The sequence below is a fragment of the Pipistrellus kuhlii genome, unplaced genomic scaffold, assembly GCF_014108245.1.
Source record: "Pipistrellus kuhlii isolate mPipKuh1 unplaced genomic scaffold, mPipKuh1.p scaffold_m20_p_22, whole genome shotgun sequence".
Classification (NCBI taxonomy): domain Eukaryota; kingdom Metazoa; phylum Chordata; class Mammalia; order Chiroptera; family Vespertilionidae; genus Pipistrellus; species Pipistrellus kuhlii.
In genome coordinates this window covers 2,783,024-2,802,727 of record NW_023425521.1, presented here as the reverse complement: position 1 = coordinate 2,802,727, position 19,704 = coordinate 2,783,024, and the positions used below count along the sequence as shown (strand labels likewise).

The following is a 19,704-nucleotide window of genomic DNA, read 5'->3' as shown; positions in this document are numbered from 1 at the left end:
TGCTTAATCTGGTGATGGATTACCTGGACCAGTGGTGTTCTTTAGTAATCTAAATAATTGACTGTTCTCTTTCACTTCCCTTTCAGGCCGTGGTGGATTCTGTGTTGACTATTACAAGACCGGGCTATCCTATCGATCTCTTCATGGTAGAAATCATGGAGATGAAGCACAAATCAGAAACAGATACAAAGTAAATTACATTAACTTTGACAATACATAGATTCTAGAATATTTGATTATCTTTAGATATTCTTTCATTAATTTCATTGATTATTCATTCAACGTATGTTAATTGGATGCTTACCAGAGCCAGTTTCTTTCTCGAAGAAGCTTACATTTCTAGTTGGAGATAGTGAACAAATAAGTGATAATAAATGCTCTGAAAAGGCTAGAGTAACAGTGTGTGTGAGAATAAGTGTGATTTTAGAGCAACATGAAATTAAACTAGAGGACTAAGGTGGTCTCTGAATATCTAGAAGAAGAGTGGTCTAGGCAGAGGGAATAATAGTTGAAAAGGCCCTTAGGCAGAAATGTGCTTGTGTATTCCTTGTTGTACAGCAGAATCAGAGGAAAAAGTTGTAGGAGATGCCACGCAATTAACATTGCCTGAATATGTATATACTCAGAGTATATGGCATCTTGTTGATTTGGGGCTTAACTAATTTTAAATGTTCTATCATGGAACATTCTAAACATATATAGAAGTAGAATAGAATAGTGACATGTCTGTCATTCATCTATATTATAGACTCTTTCTCTCTTTCCCCTGCCCTAAACTTGGATTATTCTGAAGCCAGTCCAAATATCATAATTCATCAGTAAATACTTTATTAAAAAATATATATATCTTTACTTATTTATAGAAGTTCAATTTAGTTGTTTTTTAAATTTATCTTGTCACTATTTATGGTTTCCTATTCCTTTCATATCTTCCCAAACTTGCATTTTATTTCTTTAAACATACAGGGGTGACAAAAGTAGGTTTACAGTTGTAAAACAAGTAAATAATACAATATTAAAATAATAATGCAAGAATAAACTATTTTGCATACTCACAACTTTAAACCTACTTTTTGCCCTACACTGTATAATCCATGTCTGATAATTACAACATTTAAAGTCTGGCTTGTCTATTTATGGTGTTTATTGTATTTTGCTGTTTCTCACGCATCATACTTTATTTCTATATGTGCTATTCATTAGGTTTGAAAAAAGTATTTGTAGAAATAATTTGCAACCTAAGGTGAAGGTGCTTTTCTGCAGAGAATTTGAATTTGCTTCTGTAAGGATCCTGGATTCTAAATTACATCCACATCTGAGGCTTTTTGGAAATACCAGTTGTGAATTCTAACTGCAAGTTCATGTGAGGGCTGCTTGCTTTTAGTTCATCCTTCTGGTTTTTACCCTGAGTATACAGCCTATTGGATTCCCACTTAATGTGAAGAGGGCCTTCTATTAGACACTGTACCTTGGATGAACTCTGAACTTTTAATTCTGCCCCCTCTCATTATGAGGTCATTGAAACCAAAGTTCAGATTTGCCTGAATTGTCAAATGACTTTGCAGTAGGAGATCCCAAGTTCTCTACTTACCTCTTAGAGTTCTGGTTTTCTTTTCAGTTTTGAGAAGAAAATTATTTTGTAGCTCTTTACTATCTTATAGCTTCCTAGTATTTTAAAGGGTTTTTGTTTTTAACCCAACATTGTTTTTGGTATTAGTGTTGGTTCAAATTAGCTTACTATTTTTGATTTATATTTCAGAGGGATCTCTGTGGTTGTGATGTGGAGAATACACTGTGGAATATGGTGGGAGGTGCATGGGCAGAAGTTAGGAGACCAGTTAGGAATCTGTTGTTATAATAAGTGAGAAATGAAAATGGTTTAGATAGGGTATACTTAGAAGGAGCAAGAGGATTTCTCGGCGATTTAACATAGAATGTGGCAGGAACAGAGGAGTCAGGATGTCTCATGAACAGCTGGAAAAATGGAGGTGTCATGAAGAAGATTGGGAAGAGCGGGTTTGGGGAAATAAATCAGGAGTTCAGTTTGGGGAATGTTATTTTTAGATGCCTATTAGTGGTTGAGTAGAGAGTAGGAGAGTTGTTCTGGAGTGCACATAGTGGTCTGGATTGGAAATACATATTTGGAAGTCATCAGTGTATGGATTACTTACAACTATAAGAGTTGATGAGATCATCTGGGAAGTAAATATACAATAGATAAAGAAAAGCAGAAACTTTGGCACACTCCGATGTTTAGAATTGAGAAGATAAGGAGCATTCAGCAAAGGATACTAAGAAGGATGGTCAGTGTGATAGGAGGAAAACCAACAGAGGGTAGTGTCCCAGAAACTAAGAGAAGAAAGTATTTCAAGAAGGAGAGAATAATCAGCTATGTCATATGCTGCTGGAATTTTGAGCAAATTGTTGTGAACTGAGAATTGACTATTAGATTTGGGGAAAATTTAGTTTTTTGGTAACTTTAATGAAAGTTCATTCAGTAAAAGAGTGGCCATGAAAGTCAGTCAGATTGAAGGTGGGCTCAAGAGAGAATGGTTTGGGAAGAAGTGAGGATGCAAATGTAGACAACTCAGAGGAATTTATCTATAAAAGGGAGCAGAGAAATGGGGTAGTAGCTAGAAGAGAACATGGGAATGGGGCTTCAACCCAAAGATTTCTTTTTTAAAAAAATATAAATTTTTATTGATTTCAGAGAGGAAGGGAGAGGGAGAGAGAGATAGAAACATCAGTGATGAGAGAGAATCATTGATTGGCTGCCTCCTGCACACCCCCTACTGGGGACTGAGCCTGCAATCTGCAACCTGGGCACATGCCCTGACCAGAAATCGAATTGTGACCTCCTGGTTCATAGGTCGATGCTCAACCACTGAGCCACACCAGCTGCGCACAAAGAATTCTTTGTTTTGAAGGTGGGAATTTTTACGACAAATTTGTATCCTGCTGAGAATGCTCCTTTAGGCAGGAAGACTTAGGGGAATAGGGAACAATGCAGGAGCAGGGAGGGGAAATGGAATACAGTTCACAAGTGGAGGAGTTAACCTTAGAGAAGAGCATGGACAGATCATTCGTAATCATAGGAGGTTCAGGTTTAAGTGCTGGTGGATTGGTAAGAGGTAGTGATGGGACTGTTTCTTTTTTCTTAAAGAAGCAAGGACATTTGCTGAGAGTGAAGTGGAGGGAACAGTAAAGGATGTTTGAAGAGTGAAGAATATTGAACATGTAGTTTGTTTCTTAATTAAAATATCTTCATGTTAAGTTAGGAGTTAGAGTAATCTAGTTAGATTTAAACTGAAAACTTCCTTCTATTTAACTATTCAAAAAATTATATCTTTAATGTATAACAAATATTGGTTATAAAAGATTCATACATAGAAATGCCATTCCCTAATTGGGCATAAATGAATTTTGAAGAGTTATAAAGATATTTACTCTTGAAGGAATATTTGGAAAACAGGAAAAAGACCCCTCAACATGATCTGTATTCCTAACCATTCAAGCATAACCCTACTCTTTAATTTCCTTTCATTTTTTTCCTTTTCAATGCCAAAGTGCTTATTTTTTTTAAAGTACAGTTATAATCATGTTTTTTTATGCAATTTGTCATTCTGTGCTTATCAACCATCCCTGTAAATATTTTTCCGGGTTATTACATAGTTTTCATGATTGAAATATTTGGGCCATTATTTGCTGAATAGTACTCTTTTGTTGGACATTTAGATGAACAATTTTCAGTTGTTCCATATAATTATTTTGAACAAATAAATGTTCCTTAGAAACTCATTGTGTACCTACCTTTCATTACTTGATCAGCTGTGTCATATGTTTGTGCCACATAATTTAGAGGATAATTCTGGATTGCTTTCATTGTGCCTTAACAATCACAGTGTGTAAAGTAGATTATCTTCTCCAATTTTACTAATTATGTGTTAGGATTAAAGTTGGTATAAGGAAACGATGAATTGTAGGTGTATGCCCTGGCAATTCTGTTATTCTAGCCCTAGCTGGTTTGGCTCAGTGAATAGAGTGTCAGACTGCAGACTGAAGAGTCCCAAGTTCAATTCAAGCCAAGGCCATATACCCGGGTTGTGGGCTTGGTCTCCGGTTGGGAGCTTGCAGGAGGCAGCCGATCAATGATTCTCTCTCATCATTGATATTTTCTCCCTCTCTCTCTCTCAGAAATAAATAAAAACACCTTTTTTAAAAGAGTATAATTATAATTTTATATCAAATTTTAGAGTGTATATTCAAAGAAAGAAACATTGCATATTTTTAATAGGTTAATCAGAGGATTAGTTTTGGATCATGGTGCCCGTCACCCAGAAATGAAGAAGCGAGTAGAAAATGCATATATCCTTATTTGCAACGTATCACTAGAATATGAAAAAACGTATGTATGTCGTTTACTCTTTATAACATTTAAAACTATTTTTTTCTAAAAATATTTTTTAATCTCTTTCTTTCCTCCCACTGTATAGTGTAAACTCCTACCTTTTCCTCTTCTCCCCACTGCCTTTACTAGCTTGTTTTTTTTTTTATTTTATTAATTTTTTAGTGAGGTGAGCTCTGGTTTCTTTTATAAGACTGTTCAAGAAAAAGAAAAATTGGTAAAAGCTGAAAGAAAATTTATTGATGATAGAGTACAAAAAATAATAGACCTGAAAGACAAAGTCTGTGCTAATTCCAACAAAGGATTTGTTGTCATTAATCAAAAGGTGAGGAAAAAAATGTTTAGATTTTAACTATTTGTAAATGTTCTTTAGTGTTTCTCTAAGTGTGGTCTGTGGTCCTGAAAGAGTCCCTAAGAGTCAGGGAGTTGGTGAGGACAAAACTATTTTCATAACATTAGTAATAATGCTTTTATATTGTGTTGACATTTGCAGTGATGATGCAAAACTGCTGATGCCTTAGCACAAATCAAAGCAGTAGCACCAAACTATAGTAGTAGTCATCATACCTTTCATTGCCACACTGCTACACACTGGCAGTTTTTAAAAAAAGGGAGTTCACTTAGGAATGTGTTTAAGAAGTAGTAAAGCTTATTAGTTTAATTAAATGTTGATCCTTAAATAATTCAGTGTGACAAAATATGAAGTATGCACAGAACACTCTTGTGGCATATCAAAATACAGTTGTGTTGAAGGAAAGCTCTTGTGTGATTGAGAATCATGCAATGCCATTTTTACTGGAAAGAATGACTGACAGACAAACTTATCTTTATTTAGACATGGGTGCTTGGTAGTTCCTTCTAAAAAAATGAATGTAGCAATCCTGCCACTTGAAGGAAAACAGACGGTATTTGTTGCCAATGATAACATTTGAGCCTTCAAACAAAAATTAGAATTCTGGAAAACCTGTATCTGCCACTGTGAACTTGACAGCTTTCTGATATTTAAAAGGCTTTTCTGATAATATTTGTGATGATATTAGCAAAGATGATATATTTGATATCGTATTACCATGAATGTATCAGCATTTGGAAGCTCTGCCTAACTTAGTGAACCAATATTTTCTAAATGCCTAATAATCAATTCAAAGTGCAAGATAGAAATGGATTTTAATGTTGGAGAGTTTCGAGAGTTCATTGATATGGTTCCATATTTCCCGTTGAAACTAACCACTTATTGAGTTTTGATATAGTATCAAAAAAGAATGTCCACATTTATCTGAAAAGGCTATTAAAATATTCCTCTCTTTTCCAATACATGTCTCTATGAGGCTTCTTCTTATACTTTAGACAAAACAAAATATTGCATCAGATTGAATGCAGAAGCAGATAGGAGAATCCAGCTGCCTTCTGTTTAGACAGACATTAAAGCTCTGGCCAGGGTGGCTCAGTTGGTTGAGCATCATTCCCTGCAAGGACGTTTGCTGGTTCAATTCCTGGTCAGGACACATGCCTGGGCTACAGGCTCAGTCCCTGTAGGGGTGTGTACGGTAGGCAACTGATTGATGTCTCTTTCACATCCATGCTTCCCCCTCTCGCTGTCACTCTCTCTCTTCCTTTCCTCTCTTTCCCCCTCCCTCTCCTTCACTCTCTTTCCTAAAGGAAAAAATCAATAGAAAAAACAAAAAACATATATAACAGACATTAAAAAGATTTATAAAAGTCTAAAACAGTATCTCACCCTCACTGTATTTTTTGTTTAGGAAACAAGAGTAAATTTTAATTAAAAAATGTTATTTATGTTAACATAAATGGTTTCTTATTCTATAAAATGGATTAATAAACATTTTAAAAAATCCTCAATTTTAATTATATGATAAATATTATAGATGCAGATTACATAAACGAAAGTGCTTTGGGCTCTTAATAATTAGAAAATATATATTTTTATTGATTTCAAAGAGGAAGGGAGAGAGATACAGAACTATCAATGATTAGAGAATCATTAATCAAAACCCAAAACCCAGGCATGTGCCCTGATGAAATTGAACCGTTATCTTCTGGTTCATAGGTTGACAAGTCAACCACTGAGCCATATCGTTGGGGCTTAACATTTTTTTTATACCCTTTCATAAACTTTATTTTTTAAATCTTTATTGTTGAAAATATTACATATGTCCCTTTCCCCCCCATTGATCTCTTCTAGCCTGCCCCTACCCTCCATCCCAGGACTTCACCATCCTATTGTCTGTGCCCATGTATTATGCATATAGGCAAAAAAGTTCATTGGTTGATCACTTCTCACCCACCCACCCACTCTTTCCTGCCTTCCCTCTGAGGTTCGACAGGCTGTTCCATGCTTCTGCATCTCTGGATTTGTTAATGTTCATCAGATTATTTTGTCAGGGGCTTAATCATTTTTAAAAGCATGAAGCAGTGCTGAGATAAAAAAGTTTTAGGATCACTATCTTAAAACATGCTTGTAACTTTTGTGCTAATTTGATTATAGGGAATTGATCCATTGTCCTTAGATGCACTTGCAAAACATAATATAGTAGCTCTTCGCAGAGCAAAAAGAAGAAATATGGAAAGGTAAGCTTGCAGATAATTATATGTCCTAAGTTTATTAACAGATTAAATTGAAATTATCCCATATCTTCCTTTTAGCTTAGACGCAAACATTGTTGAGCAAAATAGTAGTGTACAAATTCCAAATTTTGTTTTTGATTTCAGTAAATAATGTAACTGTCAAAAATCAAGATTAACCTACCTCAAAACTTTGTTGAAATACAAGAAAGGTTTTAATTTTTAAAAAATATATATATATATTTTTATTGATTTCAGAGAGGAAGGGAGAAGGAGTGAGATAGAAACATCAATAAGATGAGAGAATCATTGATGGGCTGCCATGACAAGGAATCAAAACATGATTTCCTGGCTCATAGGTTGACACTCAACCCAGACTGGCTGGGCAGTTTTCATCATCTTAAAACAGATTTTATTTATTCACTAGAGGCCCAATGAATGAAAATTCATGCACTAGAGGGGGCCCCTCAGTCCAGCCTGCCTCCTCTCACAGTCCGGGAGCCCTCAGGGGCGGGAGGCAACCTGGTGGTCAGGAGAAGGCGACTCCCCCATCATGCTTCTGCTGCTGCCACTGCCGGCAGTGAAAGCCTCGGCTGGCCTGGTTACCTCGGGCAGCCAGGGTGGCTGGGCAGCTGCTATCCAAGGCTTGCCTGTGCCTTGGGCTGGCCCTGGGTGGCTGGGGGACTAAGGGGACTGGGGGACTCCAGAGGCAGGCACATGGAGTGGCCCAGACCTGCCTGGGGGGCGGGGCCCAGCCGTGCCACATGCCTGCTGCCCAGGTGGGGCTGAGGGGATAGGGTGGCCACCATCTTTAAGGATGTGGCAGTCAATTAGCATATTCCCTCTTTATTATATAGGATTTATTTATTTAAAACAGATTTAGAAGCAATATAATACAGTGACAATGAAGTCTTCCATGTTAGATATGTTTTCACCTTTAAGAAATTAGTCTTTATATTTTCCTATGTTGACATATATGTAATTTCAGACTCACTCTTGCTTGTGGTGGAATAGCTGTGAATTCTCTTGAAGACCTCAGTGTAGATTCCTTGGGACATGCTGGTCTTGTACATGAATATGCAGTAGTGAGTATCTCTGGGGGCAGTGGTTAGACGAGATCGGGTGCGTTCAGGGTGGTATGGCCGTAGACAAGGCGGGGGGGGGGGGCAGTGGTTAGAAAGTAAACAGTAAACTATCTCCTTTTTTTAAATATTGAAACTTTTAATCCAGGTTTTACATTTCGAAGTCTGAAAAATACACAGGATAGATTTTATAATTTATTTACCTAAATACTAAGAGTTCAAATATAACTTATCTGCTTTTAACATATATTTAGTTATGTTTGACAAGAAAAATTCACAAGAAGATTGACATAATGGCGTTACATATTAAAGTTATATCTTCTTGTATTATTCGTTAGGGTGAAGAAAAGTTCACTTTTGTTGAGGACTGTGTTAACCCTCGCTCTGTCACCTTGTTGGTTAAGGGACCAAATAAGCATACTCTCACACAAATCAAAGATGCTGTACGGGATGGACTTCGTGCCATCAGAAATGCCATTGAAGATGGTAAGTTTTTTTTGAGTGTGATGAATATGAAACTCACATTTTTAAAGTGGTAATAAATCTATCTGGTATGTATACTACCTTAAAATATATTAATGATAACTATTCTTTCATTTTACTTTGGGCAATTTATATCGATAGTTTGGGTTGTGATGCTTTTCCCTTTGGAATATTGTTAATAATATGTTGCCATTTTAATTATCTTCTGTTTATGAAATGAAAAAGGACTTAATTCAATGCTGTAGTATCATTTTTTAATTTTTAAAACCATTAAGAAGCTTTTTCTGCTTAGAATGCATTTCATTACCTCAGTTGCAGTGTAAAGTTTATCATTGTCTCACATTAAGTGCCCAGTCAGTCACTGGTGTCTGACACTATACTTCCCATCTAGAAGACAAAACAGGCTGGATGCTTAACATGCTAACCACTATGCTGGACACCTAACACTAATACAAAATAACACTGAATCTAAACTGTAAGAGGAAAAAAAAAATAAGGAAGAATATTACCTATTATTATTTAACTAGAGGCCTGGTGCATGGATTTGTGCACCGGTGGCATCCTTCAACCTGGCCTGCACCTTCTTGCAATCAGGACCCCTTGGGGGATGAAGTAGTGTGCAAAGCGACAAGTGGCCAGGGAGGCCCGATCCCGGGCTGGGCACTTTGCTGCTCCTGCTCATCCCGGCCCCATTGAAAACATATGTCCACCCAAAAAACTTGTAACTGAACGTTCACAGCAGCATTTTTATAATAACCAAATAATGGAATCAATTCAAATATCCATTAGTTGATGAATGGATAAACAAAAACGTGGTATATCCATACAATGGAGTGTTATTTAACCACAAAAAGGAATAAATACTAATATATGGAACAACATGATGACCTTGAAAACATTATGCTAGGTAAAAGAGTCTAGACACAAAAGGCTATGTATTATGTGATTCCATTTATATGAAATATCTAGGAAAGGCAAAGACATACAGACCAAGCGTAGATTAGCGGTGGCCAGGGGCTGGGCAAAGGGGAAATAGAGACTGATTGCTAATGGTACAGTGTTGTTGTTGTTGTTTTTAAAAATGTTCTGGAATAAGATAGGGTTGATGGTTGCTCATGAATGTGAATATACTAAAAACAACTGAAAAGTAATACTTTAAAAGGCTGAATTTTAGGGTATGTGAATTATATCTCAAAAATAGAGTAATAAATTTTATAAACAATAGGCCAGATTTATCTGATAGACAAAAAATAGATAAGAAATAATGGTAAAAAGACATCTGAGTAATAACTGAGCTGTGCAACTCATTTTACTTGTGTATATATTTATATATATTTTAGATAATAAAGCACACTTGAATAGCTAGTTCCCTTTTTCTCTGTTTTCTTTTTCTGTATGAAATGTCTTGTCAATAATTTTTTCCCCTCCAATAGGCTGTGTGGTTCCAGGAGCTGGTGCAGTTGAAGTGACAATAGCTGAAGCTCTTATTAAGTACAAGCACAGTATAAAAGGAAGAGCTCGCCTTGGAGTCCAAGCTTTTGCTGATGCCTTACTCATTATTCCTAAGGTACAACTATCCTAATGGCCAAAGAGCATCTTATTACACATAAGGTGTTTCATTATAATTTGCATATATTATCTAGCAGTAGACATTTATTTGCATTTATTCACACAGTTTGTCTAAGATATTTTTATAGTGAAAGCAGGGAAACTTTTGGAATAACAGCTCAGAATCCTTATAAGAGTTTAATGAAATAGCCAATTTACCCCCTTGCTTTATTCTCTGAGTTCCAAAAGTTGAAGTAATTCCAAAAATTTCCTTCAAAAATGCTTCTTGATTAATCATAATGAAAAAGTTTACAATTTAAGATTTAATTAGATTTTAGAGCAGACCTTTATTTTGTTGGTGGTATCGAAAGTATTATCAATTTAAATTGTGCAAAGTGAGAACTTCAGGATGTTTAGCACTCCCAAATATGGCCTTGCATTCCATTTTCATTATAATTCTTTATAAAAGGAGAGAAACCAAATATTTTTTCATGTATCAGTAGGACAGAGAACTACCATTCGTTTGCTTTTGTCTTAACCTGGTTATGAACCACTTAGAAGCACAGAAAAACTTTCAAATATGCTGTTACCATGAATTACATTACTAACAATGCTAGCAAAGTCTCTTTGGGTAATTGCTTTAAAATTATTCATAATTAGTGGAATCTTTGTGAATGAGAAATCTATAGTTTTCTTTCCCCAAAGTAGCAAAGTCAGTAAATAATGATCCTTTAGTTGATGCAAATTGGTAAACTTAGTATGCATTGGTCATACCTTTTTACTCATCAGCTGTTGGTTGGGACCACTTGCAATCAAACCTGGGTTGGAGTGCAGGTATTTCCATCCCTGTCGCCATACTTCATGACTCTCCTCTTGTTGATGAGGAGCACAGAGATGCTGCAGATATGCAGGCTTCCTTTTGTAAGTGCGCAGGAAAAACTGGAAGACGTGGCTAGAGGAACTAGAGGAAACAAGAATACCATTCTAATTCCTTTCATGTTTTTTTGTTTTTAAAACCTTTAAAAAAATATTTTTATTGATTTTTTACAGAGAGGAAGAGAAAGAGAGAGAGAGAGAGAGAGAGAGAGAGAGAGAGAGAGAGAGAGAGAGAGTTAGAAACATTGATGAGAGAATGCATTGATCAGCTGCCTCTTGCACACCCCCTACTGAGGATGTGCCTACAACCAAGGTACATGCCCTTGACTGGAATAGAACCTGGGACCTTTCAGTTTGCAGGCCGATGCTCTATCCACTGAGCCAAACCGGTTTCGGCTGTTTTTAAAATCTTTTGCAAGGAGGAAAATTAATTTAGTGGGGTGGGGATGGGAGAACCCTAATGCCCTACTCAGAATTTAGTGTGCTGAATGAACATAGAGAAAATGTTTAAGTAAATATAAAAAATGCCAGATATATAAAATAGTTATTTGATTTAGATTTAGAATGAAATTCCTCAAAGGGAGATAATTATTATATTGTGAATATATATTTTCCCAAGGCTAGAGAGCAGTGCCTTTTAATATATATATATATATATATATATATATATATATATATATATATATATCCACATATATATGTGAAAGTATTCCACACATATTTATTGTTATTTTCATTTCTCAAGGTTCTTGCTCAGAATTCTGGTTATGACCCTCAGGAAACACTAGTAAAAGTTCAGACTGAGTCTTTAGAGTCAGAACAACCTGTTGGTATCGATTTGAATACAGGTAAGAAAGTGAAGAAAAATTATGTGCTATGTAATATTAAAATCCTATCTAATAAAAAGAAAGAGCTTATACTGTAGTGACCCAGAACTTATAGTAAGGGGGTGGAGGTTTGGATGATTTTAATGTCTAAATTTTGGGTGCCTTTTAGTTTACTTTTGAACTTCTAAAATTATTTATTCATTAAAGGAATAGTCATTGAGTGTTTGTTATTTGACTCTTGGGATTCACACAGAGCAAAACAGACAAAGCCCTTGTTCTTGTGAGCTTATATTGTAGTGGGCAAGGATAGACAGTAAAAAATAAACTTAATACATATGTTATTTTTAGAAAATTTTAAGAGTAATAAATTCTATGAATAAAATAACAGTATAAGGATGATTGTGAATGTTAGCACAGGAGGGTTGGGAGGGGGTTTCAATTTCAAAAGGATAGTCATCAGTGAGAATATGTCTATTGAAAATAAAAAGAAGTGAGGAATGTAGCCCCGTGGGGCACCGAGGAAAAAGTATCCTAGGCCGAGGGAATGGCCAGTGGAAAAAAAATCACTGTCTGATATTTCAGACAATATAGAGGAGGAAGGAGATTGGGAAGGTAGTAGAAAGGCATGTAGAGGCATATAGGCCAGTCTAAAGACTCAGATTTTTACTGTAGTGGAATAGGGAGCAATTTAGAGTGGAGGTGTGACATGGCCTAGTTATGTTTACAAGGATCACTGACTACTCTGTGCAGAGGAGCTAACAACTAGAAGGTTGGGATTGCCATTGGAGAAGACTGTGGGCAGAGCAGGTGTAGTGGGGTGGTGGTGACCAGTATTGAGTTTTGCAGAGTTAATTGTGAAGTATCTGTAGACTTTCAAGTAAAATAGACAGTTGGATGTATGAGTCTGGAGCTCAAGAAAGAGGTCTGGTTTGGAGATAAAAGCTTGAGAGTCATCAGAGTGTATATGAGTAGAGGAGACTAGAGATCATCTAAGAGTTATTGTAGAGAGAAGAGAAGAATCCAGCACTGAGCTTTTAGGTACTCCAACAGTAAGAGCTCAGGGAAGAAGAGGAAGAAGCAACAAAGCAGACAGAAAAGGAGCCACTAGTGCAAAAGAAAAAAACACACACACACACACACAAAAACCAAACAAACAGCAGGTGAAGGAAGATGAGTGAAGGAAGGTTAGGAGGGTATGATCATATATGTTAAGCGCTACTGATTGATGAGGCCTGAGAATTGACCATTGGATTTGACAACATGGAGGTCATTGGTTACTGTGACAATACTAGTTTTGGTGGCATATTAAATATTGTTGGAATATACAACAAATGTTAATATAATATTAACACTAGAGGCCCGATGCATGGAATTTGTGCAAGGGTCTTGGCCCTCGCCATTGTGGCTTCGTCTGGAAGGTCATCGGGAAGGACGTCCAGTCTAATTAGCATATTACCCTTTTATTATTATAAATTATAGTATTAAAATTGTTTTTGCTTTGCAGGAGAGCCAATGGTAGCAGCTGATGCAGGAGTTTGGGATAATTATTGTGTGAAAAAACAACTTCTTCACTCTTGGTAAACTTGTATTAATAAGAGAAAGACTTTTGGGGATTTAATTGATAACATTAAATTTTTTTCTATTGTTTCTGCCATCCTACATTGGGAAAATGGCTAAGTGTATGAAAAGGCATGGTATTCAGTTATTAAGATTAACTTCTGCCATTTTATAGTCCCTCTTAACATTTTTGTTCTAGCAATGTAAGTTATAGAAAATGTTAATCTTTCCGATTATTTGAGGGGAAAGGGAAAGAAATGACTTTACTGAAATAGTACCAATGCATAGTGGGAAAATCATATCATGTGCCAAAAATAAGGTCAGTTTTGCTGGAAAATACAAGTAAGCTTTCACTTTATTAGCAAAAGAATTGGTAATCTTTGTATTTATAATAACTGTGTCTCAGAAAATCTCATACCAACATCACTGAAAAACAAAGTACCTTTAGTAGCTGCAGATTGCTACGGAGAAAAGGTAAGAGGAGTTGGTAGGTTTTACTCACCTTATCACCCTTTTCTTCAGCACAGTGATTGCTGCGAACATTCTCCTGGTTGATGAAATTATGCGAGCTGGTATGTCTTCTCTCAAAGGATGATTGAGTTCAAAATCAACTCTTCTAGAAGCTGAGATTTAGCACATTTTACATCCAACTACCTTTATATAGCCAGAACCATTCTTAATTTTACGCAATAAATGCATCTTATATTTGCTGGTTTTAGCAGTCTCAAAAATTATTTCATCCAGGTATAAAGAACATAAGGAAGATTTTTACAATCAAGAGTAATAATGAAAATATTTTCCCCTAAGAGTTCTAATTTTATGTGGTAGATGTCCTGTAGCATCCACTGGCATCGCCTCTCCATTCCCTTGAGCTGGGCACTCCAATTGTGCACTCCTGTGTGGGCTGTGTACACCCTTCTGTTGTAGTTGAGCTTTGATCGTTGTTGGCACCTCAATGGGAGGGATTTACCCTCAGGTTGATTGGCTGTGAAGACTGGCTGTGACCACCGTGGCGGATCAGCTGTTCTGGGGTCCATTCCACAAAGCAGAACTTTGTTCAGCAGGGCTCTGGTGCCCACTGAATCTTCCCCTTGAGTGTGTCTCTTGTGGAGGTTGTTGGGTGGTGCTTCGATGTGATCTGCAGCTGTTTGCCATGGCTCTGGGACATTCCAGGAGATGCAGGTCAAGGTCAGCAACCATCCGAGCCCTGCCCAAGGCCATCTTGCATGAGCTACAAAGCAATCTGCAGTTGGCTGCTACTTGTGCTGGGCTTGGAGGTGCCCAGAAGAAGCCAAGTTGTGAACCAAGGCTGGCTGCTGTGAGTGCCAGGCCTAGAGCCACTTAACGGGAGGTACAGGGCATGCTCAGGCTAGACGCTGCTTGAGAGATTTTAAAACAGTCTGAAGACAGACCATTTGCATGGAAAAGCCACTGGAAACAGTTTGGGTTGGAACATCAAGTTGGGTTTTAGGGAATCACCATGGTGGCCTGACAGCCATAGCCAGGTTGATGGAAACATATATAGCGCCCAGGCTGACCCTGATGCCAGACAGTTCAGGCCTTCCTGGATGTCCCAGGTGCCTTTTGAGCTGCTGCCCAGAATTGCAGTTCAGAGGGAGTCCAAATGTGTGTGGGCCATTTAAGAGGAACACCTGCGTCTCCAGCAGCCCTCTGTCTCTCTCAGCCACAAACCTCACTGGCTTTTACAGCCAGAAATTATGGGGACTTCTCTTCCTGGCACTGGAATCCTAAAGCTGGGGATTCTGATGTGGGCCAGGTCCCTTTGCTCCTCAGAGGGGACCTCCGCAACCCAGATCACCCTCCTGAGTTTGAATACTGAGTAAAATCATATAGTATTTGTCCTTTTGTGACTAGCTTATTTTACTTAGCACAATGACCTCAAGGTTCATCCATGTTGAGGAAAGTGTTGGAAATTCCTTCCTTTAAAAAAAAAATCATTTTATTGATTTCATAGAGGAAGTGAGAGGGAGAGATAGAAAGATCAATGATGAGAGAGAATAATAATTGGCTGGCTCCTGCACACCCCACAATGGTGATTGGCCCATAACCCGGGCATGTGCCTTGACCAGGAATCCAACTGTGACCTCCTGGTTCAGAGGTCAACACTCAACCACTGAGCCACATTAAATAATATTCCATTGTATGTATATACTACATTTTGTCTATCTGTTCATCTGATGATAGGCAGTTGGGTTGCTTCCATTTTTGGGTGATTATGATTAATGTTGCTATGAACATGTGTATATAAATATCCATTTGTGTCCCTGATTTCACTTTTTTTGGTATATACCCAGAGTTGGAATTGTTGTGTCATATGCTAATATGTTTAATTTTTAAAGAAATCACCATACATTTTATATATCTACTAGCAATGCAAAAGGATTCTAATTTCTCTGCACTCTTACCAACACTTATTTTCTGTTGTTTTGATAATAGCTGTCCAAATGAATGTGAAGTAATATCTCATAATGAACTAAGCAGTTTCAAATATGCTGCATTTTATCTGGCATTTTTCAGTGTTTATGAATTGAAGATGAGGTAGAGGGTTGTCCACATTAGCTAAATCTGTCTTGTGCTATAACTGCCAAGCCTACCTGTCTATTTATTTTTTAATTTTTACCTGAGGATATGTTTATTGATTTTTTTTTTAGAGAGAGAGAATGGGGGAGAGAGAAGAGAGGAAGAAAAGAGAAAAAAAAAACCACACAATGATTGGTTGCCTGCCATGTGTGCCCTGTCCAGGGATTGAACCTGCAACCTTTTGGTTATGGGACAATACTCCAATCAACTGCACCATCCAGCCAGGGCTAGACCTATTTATTTATTTTTAATTTTTTTTAATCCTCACCCATGGATATTTTTCCATTGATTTTAAGAGAGTGGAAGAGAGAGGGAAAGACAGAAATATCAATGTGAGAGAAACACATAGATTGGTTGCCTCCTGCATGTGCCTGGTGCAAGGCCTGGGCCAGGAAGGAACCTGTAACCGAGGTTCGTGTCCTTGACTGGAATTGAACCCAGGACCCTTTGGTCTGCAGGCCAATGCTCTATCCACAGCCAAATAGGCTAGCGCCTGACCTATCTTTTTTTTTTTTTTTTAATGTAAATTGTTTAACCATTTTTTTTTTCTCTTTTGGAGAGTAGCCAACTTTTAAGTATGTAAAAACTTGATAACCTTTAAAAATAAAAAAGACTATCCTAAGTTTGTTTCATACATCTCTCAGTTTCAGGAGCCAAGAATCGTTATTCCCCTGTCCGCCATTCTCCTAACAGTTCGTTTCTTATCCGCCTTTTTTAAAATACTCCTTTCCATAACAATAACTATTTCTTTGAGATCACTTTATTGGTGTCATCACTATTGTTTTATATTTTGATCCTGTCTGATAGTCATACATTACTACCCTTCCAGCCTCCCACAAACACCACACCATCACAGGGTTTGGGCTCTTGAACATAATTCAGTTTAGTATCTCTAAGTATTAAGGCCTGTAACAATCCATTCACTCCTTCTTTACAGCCTCCTATATAATTGTCAAAGAGATGGAGGGGAACAAGGATATGATCATTAAGGAGATCACCATTGATTCTATAAATAGTCTTTCTTTCCTTATCCTGTTCTAGATTGAAGTCTTTAAGCATATCAATGAGTAAATCAAGTGCCTCATGAATTACATTTAATCTTCAGTCATACGTTTCCTGGCCAGATGTTTAGGCTCGGGACAGAGATGGGAAACTGGAAGATCAGTGTTTTAGTGTTTAGAAGATGAATGGTTTATTGCGTTAGTGAAAAACACATATACTGCTAAGCTATAATATAAAGGATGCCTTGCAATGTAGACTTGATTGTTGGTTTTTGACTATACCGTTATTTACTTATTTCATAAATATTAGCCTTTTTTTTTTTTTTTTTAGAAAGGAGGCCTGGGGACCTGAGTTGGAGCCTTTACTGAGGGGCATATGTTTGAGGACAGAGAGAGAGAGGGGAAGTACCAGAATACAGATATTTTTCCAGAGCCCACAGACGCTAAGGATGATTTTCCCACGACCTGACTTGCCATCTTCTCCATGTTCAGCAGAAGGCTTGACACTACAGAACTGAGCCGATGACAGCTACAATGAGCAATGACCACACTCTCCTGCATTCTGAGACTTGCTTAACATTTCTCAAGTGCTTAGTCCAAGAATCAGCTGGCATAGCCCTATGTCTGCTCATTGTCTGCGCTAGGATGCAGCCAAGTGTCTTGTTGGACAAATAGCCGGTGGGCCTGAACCTGGCTCCTGTCCATGCCCTGGAGATTATTAATCTAGATGTGGAGGTTGAGGATCGGGCATGGGCCATATGGTTGCCTGGCAGGTGCTTCACAAAAGCTCAGGATTCATAAGGTGAGGCTTCGAAAGCAGTGAGCTTAAAATGATCTTTTCTGTTACCTCTTGCTTCTGTAGCCCTGGCGCTGTATACAAGGGCCATTTTGTTACGTAGCGTTTGTCAGTGGCGGTGCTGTTGACATAGCATAGACTGCACCATCCATTGTAGGATGTTTTGCTTTCCTGGCACCCCTGTTCCTTGTGACAGCCAGGAATGCAGCTTAGCTTAGGCACAGGGAGCCACTTTTGTTAGTTAGGTAGTGGGATGTTAGGCCTTAATACTTAGAGATACTAAACTTTCGAGATGTCCTCTGGAAGATGGGACCACTGAAAGGAAACCTTGTTCAGGAATCTCCCCACTTGTTACTTGGTTCATTGTTGTCATTAAACTTTAGCCTCAGGAAGTATTCTATTCTGCCTCACGCCCAACCCAGGTCCGAGAAGGTGACCTATGGGAAGGGAAACTTCTGTCATGGAGTTGTCTTTGTTGAGTGGGGTCGAGCTGGCAGTTAAGTATGCTGGCTCTGGAGCCACAGTGCTCCATCTCTGCCACCTATTAGTGGTGATCTGGGGCCAGCCTAACTTACAGGATTGCCGAGAGGATAGTACATGAAATTGCTTCACAAGTGCTTGGTCCATACTTTGTGCTTAACAAGCATTTAGCTGTTGTTATTTTTATTACCATCAGTGGTATGCATCAGAGGTTAGGGGTACAGTCTGTGACAAAAGTTGAGTGAAATCAACTAGTGACAATAGCCAGGAAACGAAAGAAGTCTCAACATTGCTTTGAATGTGGGATCAGACTTGTGCTGCCTGGAGGCAGGCTGGATGCTTGAGAGTGTGCCAAATGAGTGTGTGCTTTCCTGTCCCCCCCTTTGACATGCTCTCAATCTTTACGCCAAAATGTGACTGATGAAACCTGTGCAGTTTTGATGGGGGTGGAGGGGTAGTGTTGCTGAAAAGCCACGAGGCTTGGAAAGCCATTTTCCTTACAGTGCAGGGAAAAGTACTGCCTGACACGAGCTGAGGGCGTTTCCTGTCACTCCAAAGTAAACTCTCTAGAGATGCAGGTTCGCCTGTACATATGCACATGGGTGGGCTAACAGGGCCCCTAGAATGTCCGGACACTCAGACCTCCCTTCCTCCCTCCAATGGCTAAAATGCCAGCTTTAGCGTTTACTATTTACTTTCTGGGATGTTGTTTTGCTTGCAGGTGTGCAGAAAAGAGTTAACATAGAAGGCCTGACTCCTATCCTTTGAAAGGCCTGCTTACAAGGTCAGTCCTTGGTGGCATTTGGTATCTTGGAGTTCGGGAATGTTCCCACTACCTAACTGACAAAAGTGGCTCCCTGTGCCTAAGCTAAGCTGTCAACACTATTGTTAATGCTAAATATTGCTTTCCTTTTGGGAATCTGGAATTTGGGTACATGTCAGGCATAGGGTGCCTATATGACCTGTCTCTCAAAAAACTCCCTGAGCACTGAGTCTCTAATGAGCTTCATTAATGGCAACATTTCACACATGTTGTCACAGTTTATTGCTGGGAAAATGGAGAACATCTTATCTGACTCTCTGAGAGAGGGCCCTTGGAAACTTGCACTCGGTTTTCTCAGGACTTAATCCCATATAACTTTCTTGGGGACCTCCAATACAATAATATACTTTTAAAAATATAAAATAAAATATAATATATAAAATAAAATATAAAATTATTGATTTCAGGAAGAAAGGGAGAGGGAGAGAAATATAGAAACATGAATGATGAGAGTCATTTATTAACTACCTCCTGCATATCCCACCCTGGGGATTGAGCCCGCAACCTGGGCATGTGCCCTGACCAGGAATCGAACTGTGACCTCCTGGTTCATAGGTCAGTGCTCAACCACTGAGCCATGCCATCCAGGCAACAATAACATTTTTGACATCATGAGAAAACTACAGAACAATAAGCAAAATC

The 19,704-nt window shown here is 38.1% G+C and overlaps 1 protein-coding gene across 7 annotated transcripts in view; it reads left to right on the top strand.

Moving 5' to 3' along the window:
* Positions 1-14,076, top strand: part of CCT6B (chaperonin containing TCP1 subunit 6B) — a 34,588-nt gene extending 20,512 nt beyond the window's left edge. For 4 of the 7 annotated variants that reach the window (XM_045586147.1, XM_045586148.1, XM_036450690.2 and 1 more), the window contains 10 exons: positions 87-190; positions 4,295-4,405; positions 4,571-4,730; positions 6,912-6,994; positions 7,977-8,073; positions 8,409-8,556; positions 9,987-10,120; positions 11,723-11,825; positions 13,309-13,381; positions 13,884-14,076. In XM_045586147.1, the coding sequence (XP_045442103.1) occupies positions 87-190; positions 4,295-4,405; positions 4,571-4,730; positions 6,912-6,994; positions 7,977-8,073; positions 8,409-8,556; positions 9,987-10,120; positions 11,723-11,825; positions 13,309-13,381; positions 13,884-13,956 (1,086 nt within the window). In that variant the 3' untranslated portion in view covers positions 13,957-14,076. The remainder of the gene's footprint in view (positions 1-86; positions 191-4,294; positions 4,406-4,570; positions 4,731-6,911; positions 6,995-7,976; positions 8,074-8,408; positions 8,557-9,986; positions 10,121-11,722; positions 11,826-13,308; positions 13,382-13,883) is intronic. The other 3 variants (XR_004990249.2, XM_045586146.1, XM_036450693.2) reach the window with 3 other exon arrangements.
* The last annotated feature ends 5,628 nt before the right edge of the window (positions 14,077-19,704 follow it).